Here is an 8,168-nt window from a genome sequence, read left to right on the forward strand (position 1 = left end):
CATTTAATAATTTACAAATAATTTACATGTCCATCTCAGTGGACAGCGTGCATTCAGAACATGAAATATGTTGGCTTGACTTACTGAAGTCCAAATGGAGGGGCTCACATGCAATAAAGTCTTGAACAGCTGTGCCTAATAGCAAAAATAAATAAATAACAATTTTGAGTACCTGTCCACTGTAGTGGCCATTATGCATCAAAGGGATAAAGGTATGGTTCACGCAATACATTTGCAGTGATCTCTGGTAGGAATGAATGCCTTGCGAGCCATTCTCAAGGCAAAAAAAGCCCAAAGATGTTTGGATCATCAGGGACAAATCTGTTGCAGCAGAATGGCACAACATGACAGGATATTGAGTCTTATTTTCCTGATAATTGGGTGTTTTTGCCTTGGATTGGATAACAGCAACTCTACCACTGACTTGCAACATGGATGTTTTATCTCCACAGTTGCAAGCCTGGAGGAGTTTATCTGTGTGGTGGAGTTGCTAATGCTAACGGTTAGCTTCTACTAGTTGGGACGTTGTCTGCTGAATCCTGGATGTTAAATCAACAACAGCCTTCCCCATCACGTAGATCTGTCAGACTGTTCAAATCCTAGAGTTTTACCATCTATTTTATATCAGAAGCTAATGCAGGAGATAGATGTGAGAGAATATTTTCTGACTGATTATAATCAGAAAAAATTATTTAAAAAATATTTTTCTGCGTCCCACACCTTTAAGGTGTCACAAGAGTAACTAGCTAAATGTAAAAGTGCTGCAGTGCGTCCAGCAGAATCCCCGTTTGTGTGACCTCAACATTCAGTTCAGTGATGGCTCTTGCATAAAAACAGCCTTGTGGCGCGTGTTTTCATTGCCCTGTATCGTTTGCCAGACGGAAGAAGAGCGGTGAAGATGTCACCCAGGGCAGGCAGGCAGGTGTGTGTTTGTTATTTTCTCTGCAGTTTTGATCACACTCTGCAGGACTTTCCTCTCAGCTGCAGAGCTGCTGCTGTACCACACCAGATTGGTTGGTCAGGACAATCTGCATGGAGCAGCGATAAAATGACACCAGCAGTTTTTGTGGCAGGTTGATCTTCGTGATAGCTTTCAGGAAGTATAACCATTGTTGAGCCTTTTCTAACAGATATTTTCATGTTTCGGCTCCGTGTGAGGTTCTCCCATATTTTTGTGCCCGGGAACTTTAACAGTGACACCCTCTCCACTTCTTTATTAGCATCAATACCAACTTATGTAAATTATAAATGTCTCATCTCAGTGGGATTTTCTGGTAATATCCATCCATCCATTGTCTGAATCCGCATGTCCACGCAAGGTCGCCGGGGGGGGGGGGGGGGGGTCTGGTGCCTATCTCCAGTGGTCAATGAGCAATCAGGCGGGTAGCCCTGGACAGAGAGCCAGTCCATCACAGGGCAACACAGAGACACACAGGACAAACAATCACACACTCACACCTAGGGACAATTTAGACAGACCAACCAACCTAACAGTCATGTTTTTGGACTGTGGGAGGAAGCCGGAGTACCCGGAGAGAACCCACGCATGCACAGGGAGAACATGCAAACTCCATGCAGAAAGATCCCAGGCCGGGAAGCGAACCCAGCACCTTCTTGCTGCAAGGCAACAGCTCTAACGCCACTGCGCAGCCATTTTCTGGTAATATAAAAGTATAAATAAAAATTAACTCAAATGGATGCATAGATGCTATGAAGACAAGCAAAAAGATGTGTGACTGTGTGCTATTGCTGTAGAGAGGAGCTAAACAGCTGCCCTGGGGGAGGGGCTGCCCTTGACTATGCACTAGATGGATGGAAGGGATCATGAAATACTATATTAAAGTAAAATGAACAAATGAATCTATTATTGAGAGTGCACATAAAACTCGGAGAAAAAGCATCATTTTTGCACACATGCACAGGTAACCCATCATTCTGCTAATGACAGGTTTATACAGATGTGTCAGAGTTTGCCCACATCCTAATGATCATCTCAGTGAATGAGGCTCCACAATATGTTGAAACACTCCCACCAGACCGTATTTATCTAGAAATGATACAAGCAGATGATGACAGTAGGCCTGTGGTCCTTGTATGTCATCACTAATCACAGTGACTCACAGTTTTACAGCAACAAAACGTGTCTTAAGCGGAAACTCCAACATACACACCCTGTCAGGGGCTTGTGTGACGTTCAGCTGGGCCAAAATAGGGTCACAGGATAAATTAAATAGGAATAAGAGTCGAACCTCGATAGCCAGACCTAGCTAATGGCAAACCTATTAATTCACAGACAATAAGATGGTGATTTGACATGAAAATACAACGGATGCAGGATTTGATGCCAAAAGACGCGCCTGAATTCATGTTTAAGAGTTAAAGAATAAAACACATAAAAGGTTCATCACCTCCTTCACAATGCTGCTTGTCATGCACTGCTAGCTTGTAGACCCACATCCTGTTTTAGCACTAAACAAGCATGAACCCTTTGACGTGTGCTCTCATTATGAACAAAAGTGGAGCAGGTGAATTAAAAGCAGTGCTTTAGTTTGAAGTTTTTCGGCCCACTGAGAGGAGAGACAACACATAGCTATCTAAAAAATGTGCTAAAGCATCCCTCAGTCAACCCCAAGAGCCCCCTCCCCTCCCTTACCTTCAGACAGCTCCAGATCCAACTCCGCCAACTGGTCTCGAGCCTCTTTTGGCAGGGCGGACAAATCAACGCCGCGGTCTGCCATAATTTCGCCGAAAAACACAAAAACCGTCGAGCTGAAAAGAAACCAGGGTGTCGGTTCGAAATGTTAAAAAAACTAAAATAAAACCCCTTCCTCAAAAAACAAAACAAGCATCGGAGTAGGAGAGACGGCCCATCCGCACGGCGTGCCCTTCCGCCATAATGGGGAAAACTCACCAACGGCAACGTACGATCACATGACCGGCATCACCTCGCCTTGCCTCTGTTGCTCCACAGCTTCCGAGCCGTCTGTGACAACGAAAACACGGCTCCCCCTGGTGTTCTACTAGCGAAACTACAACCGCTATTCTCCAGGCCACCAGCACCTCCAAAGAATCCACAAAAATCACCGAATACTGGGCAGGAAAAAGATCTTTATGTACTTTTAATAGAGGTAGGAAAGTCTGACAAACTGTTGTGGCTTTTTCTTTTTTTATTCTAAGGAGCCATACCTTTTGCAATATTTTAAATGGATCTTAATATTGAAGCTCTCCAAATTTGCAAGGTTGTACAACGATTTTACCTAGGCTTTGTTTACTTGTTCGCCAATTTTTTCTCTAGCTCTTGTAACTGATGTGGATTTATCTGGCATGTTAAGTGGAATAAAGTTTTAGTTTTCCAGTGGATAAAATCTTATCTGGTTGCTTTGTGCCTCAAAACAGTGGTGTGTCCAAGCTTTTTAAAATGGGGTGGCCCAGGTGGAGCACCTGTAATGCATGAGTGGCACCCAATGTAGTTCTTTTACATTTTTTTTCTAGGGGTTGGGGCACCATATCAATATTTTTTTTATTTATTTATTTTTGTATTCCAGTGTATTTGTGAGTTCCACTTTGTGCATTATCCATTTTTTCTCTCTACTCTTGTTTTTCAGATACATTTTCAATTCAATTCAAGTTTATTTATACAGCGCCAAATCACGACAAGAGTCGTCTCAAGGCACTTCACATAATAAACATTCCAATTCAGGACAGTTCATTAAGCCAATCAGAAATAATGTTTCCTATATAAGGAACCCAGCAAATTGCATCAAGTCACTGACTAGTGTCAGTGACTTTACAGCAATCCTCATACTAAGCAAGCATAAAGCGACAGTGGAGAGGAAAACTCCCTTTTAACAGGAAGAAACCTCCAGAGAATCCTGGCTCAGTATAAGCAGCCATCCTCTACGACTCACGAGAAGACAGAACAGATACACACACACACACACACACACACACACACACACACGCACACACACACACACACACACACACACGCACGCACATACACACACACACACACACACACACAAAGACAAGTAATGTGTCTATAGTCATATTGTGATGTCTTAGTAAATATTCTATTTGGTGAGAGATAAACTTTATTGTATTTATCCTAGTGGATCTATAATTAAACGGATAAACTAGTAGTAGCACATCCAACGTCAAGGAAAGCAAAAAGTTATTATCAGGAGAGGGAGAATGTTTTAGTGGTTAGCAGCAGTGTGCTAGACGATGGCCCCCTCCATGAGGCCACCACAGCTCAGCAGAACATCATTGTCGCTTCTTCTGGGGAGAAAAACACTTAGAGAGAAAATAAAGTTAACAGCTGAAATTGCAGAAAATAATACAGTTAAAGAGCAGATTGTAGAAGAAAGCAGTAGTGTGAAAAGTGGTCAGTGTGTCCTCCAGCAGTCTAAGCCTATAGCAGCATAACTACAGCGATAACTCAGGATAATCTATCCTATTTAGATGGAGGCATGTTGGAGTCAGGGCACACATAGTAAACATTCCAATTCAGGTCAGTTCATTAAGCCAATCAGAAAAAAGTTTCCTATATAAGGAACCCAGCAGATTGCATCAAGTCACTGACTATTGTCAGTGACTATACAGCAATCCTCATACTAAGCAAGCACTTAGCAACAGTGGAGAGGAAAACTCCATTTTAACAGGAAGAAACGTCCAGAGGATCCTGGCTCAGTATAAGCAGCCATCCACCACGACTTCCTGTACTTTCTTCTTCCTGTAATCTGTAGGCATTTTCCTTCTCTTTGAACGGTTTTGTAGTGGTTGGCAAGCCACTTCTTGCTGCATTACCACCACTAACTGGAGTGGAGTGAGGACCAGGCCTCAAAATATTATTTATGTCAATATGAAACAAATATCAAAGAATGATAGCAATATATACATTTTCTGTGGACCCTAGGCCAGAAACCAATGTTTAAAGGTACATGCTTCATCCTACTGTTTTTAGGATTTACCTAACCCAGAGCCTTTTGTGGACAATGCAAAGTCAAGTTAAACAGAACTCAGTGGAGTGGCACCTGAGGTGGCCTATCAAGTTCCAAGGTGGCATGTGCTACCCCAGGCCACTCCCTGGACACGCCCCTGCCTCAAAATCCCAGGCCTACTCTTTAAATGCACAAACATATTTTAAAAAGTAACACTAATAATTTCATTTACACATCAAATTGCTCTAATTCATAAAATAATAAATCATGCAATTATAAACCAGAAGATTGATCATGTCCCCACAATTGAAACAGAAACATTCATGTTTTTGTCAGAACAAACCAAACAGCGTGATGTCCATTAGGATGTAGTTTCTTTAATTAAAATTGCAGCACTGTAAGTGTTCATGGTATACCACTCGGACATGCATGGAAAAGTAAATATATTCATATAGTACAGATATGTACAGGACCACATGTTTTCTGACAACCATCAGTCTGACAATGGGAGTGTATACTATGTGCAACTTACACATTGTTGCATTTTCTTCCTTTAAAATGCTCTTTTTATATAAAAATTCTAACAAGAAAAGGTCAAAAACTGAAATGAAAATTGTAAATTGACCAATTTCAACAATAAGTTAGACAAGGATAGTCAGGACAGACAAAATTCATCTTTGAAGGTAGAAACAAAGATAACCTGTTCTGTTAAGAGAGAAAACCAGAGTAGCTGTTAAAGAAATTAGCCTCTATATTCATCAGTACAATCATGTGTTATAAGAAAAATAAAAGAACAAATATAAAAACAAACAGGAAATGACCAAAAAAGGTGCCCATCACACAAAATAAAACCAAGTACATGAATGCTAAATAAAGTTTGAATTCTCATTTGATATAAACATTCTATCTGGGACCGTTGACTAAATATGGAGCCAACAAGTTCGAACAAACACCAGGGTCGCCATTGGGACAGTAGAGGTTCAGTCAGAGGTTAAAACTTTAAAGTAGATGGCAGAACTGTAAATACAGTACGAGAAAGTGTTAGGACCCCAGGGACAGGGGAGCGCTGCAAGGTTTCAGATCGGCCGGACAGAAAAATAAAGTTACTATAACTTCTCGTTACTTTAGTGCATAGAGACAAGTCTGTATGATCACAGACTTTCATGCTTTTGAAATATCAAATTAGACAAGGACAGGGAGTACAAAAGGAAAACGTATTTCTGCAAAACTGGAGCCTTTAAAGCGTTTCTCCTGTCCACTGCACTTCTCCACCAGATGACAAACAAGCCCTGCTATCATTTCACACTCATCTTTCACTGAAGCAGCTTGGAGTTTATTAAAAACAGTCGATTCATAAAATATTGAGCAATCTTCAGAAGGAAAAAAAGTCTGTCTTTAAATTGACGAACTTAAACAAATTAAATGTATTAATCCAAGAGTCTTTTGTTTGTCTAATCTGCAAATCTGTAAATGTTAAGAGGGCAAATCTGAGGCACAAACGTGATTTTAAGGCAAAATTCATTAGAAACGGTGTGTGAGGTAATTAAAGAGTAATAAACGAGCAGTGATACTCTAGACTGTGTTCCTGTCACACCATAAGAATAAACAGCAAGTGATCTTTGGAGAGTCACAGATCTTTTCTCATGTCTTTATGGCTTGGTTTAGGTTTGGTAAAGAGCAAAGAGACTAGAAGGTTCATTGCACTTCCAAAAAGCAGCAAGGATGATCAACCATCCTGAGAAGGGTGGAAATAACAGTTATATGGAGTCCTGGACCCACACAGAAAAACAGTCACTAAGGTCATTTTATATATATTTTGTCTTAAAGGCAATGGACTTACAAATCAGTTCAAAAGTTTTTTGTGTTTTTTAGAAACACCTGAAGCAAGCTAGAGGTTCAATTCCCTTCAAGTCAGATTAAAAATGCTTGATTTGAAGTTATAAACAAATGAATTTTGGTTCTACGGACTAACATGGGAAGGATGATATGCTGCTGAGTTCAAATCAGAGAGCTGCACAGATTTCACCCAATCATAAAAAGTCACATGCTTACAACCCAGCTAATAACTCTGAAGTAGGTTAACTACTATGTCTGCTCTACATAAATATACAACCACACACACAGATAATACGTTTGACCATAAATGGGGTGTTTAGGAGGTAAGGTTAATGAGTTTGTGTTAAAATCACATTGAAGTGGAACCATTTTCAAAAGATCTGCTGAGTTATAAAGATCTGAACATCATGTTGATGATCTTTTGAGCTGAAGATGTACGGAGGTGTGTGTGTGTGTGTGTGTGTGTGTGTGTGTGTGTGTGTGTACATACCTGCTAACTTGGAAGGTGTAAAATGACAGCTAAAATCAACAAACCCCAGGGAACACAAGGCCCTCACATGCTGCAGATTTGCAATAGTGGGTTTTATCGTGACCTCTGACACTTACATATTTTTTTTGCTATAATAATCTGTTGTAATTGTTTTAAAAAAATCATAAATGTAATTTATTTATTTATTTTTTTTTTTGCATTATGCAAACCATTTTCTATCACAAGGTTTAGACAGTCCATCTGCTCAGTAGAAAAGAAAAACTATGCCTGACAAAACTGATCAGAAAATGATTAGGGGTCATTATATAATTACTGAGACTACCAAATATGAAAACATCTGAAAATATTCCAGAATACTGTAATCACCCTTAAGAAGTTATTGTTATGTGTTCATGAGTGCTGCTGCTCTGATCAGTTGGTTGTGATTAAAAGTTTAGAAAGAGCTGCAGCTTTTCTCAGTTTGTATTCCAGCATCCTTAAAGAGACGATGTGTAGTTTTTACCACTAATCTCTGGAAATCTCCTTCGAAATGTTGTTGAAAATGAATTAAATGAGGTCCAGTTGTTGAAAAATATTGGCGGCTTTGTGCATATAACCATAGACATCGGGTCTAAAATTCCCGGGAGAGGGTCCAAGTCGGAGTGACACCATATAAGACGCCTTATTTTCTTTTAGAGGGAGCCCGTGAGGACAAGATGCATTCACTGACTTGCAACAAATGGTTATAAAACTTTCTGCATTCATAAACGTTGTTTTACACATTTATCTCTCCGCTCGTTGTCTGTGATGAAAGCGAGTCTGATGTTCTTGTCATTTTGCTGGAGGTTGCGCTCCCAGGAACTTTTGACCCTAATGGCCATCCGTTTGTAAGGTCTTACTCCAACACAAAAATACTGCTT

The 8,168-nt window shown here is 40.2% G+C and overlaps 1 protein-coding gene across 2 annotated transcripts in view; it reads right to left on the reverse strand.

Moving 5' to 3' along the window:
• dip2ba (disco-interacting protein 2 homolog Ba) overlaps positions 1-2,880 on the reverse strand; it is a 36,815-nt gene extending 33,935 nt beyond the window's left edge. For both annotated transcript variants that reach the window (XM_015967792.3, XM_015967790.3), the window contains exon 1: positions 2,654-2,880. In XM_015967792.3, coding sequence (XP_015823278.1) covers positions 2,654-2,738 — 85 coding nt within the window. In that variant the 5' untranslated portion in view covers positions 2,739-2,880. The remainder of the gene's footprint in view (positions 1-2,653) is intronic.
• Between the last annotated feature and the right edge of the window lie 5,288 nt (positions 2,881-8,168).

Source organism: Nothobranchius furzeri, chromosome 15 (genome assembly GCF_043380555.1).
Source record: "Nothobranchius furzeri strain GRZ-AD chromosome 15, NfurGRZ-RIMD1, whole genome shotgun sequence".
NCBI classification, from domain to species: Eukaryota; Metazoa; Chordata; class Actinopteri; order Cyprinodontiformes; family Nothobranchiidae; genus Nothobranchius; species Nothobranchius furzeri.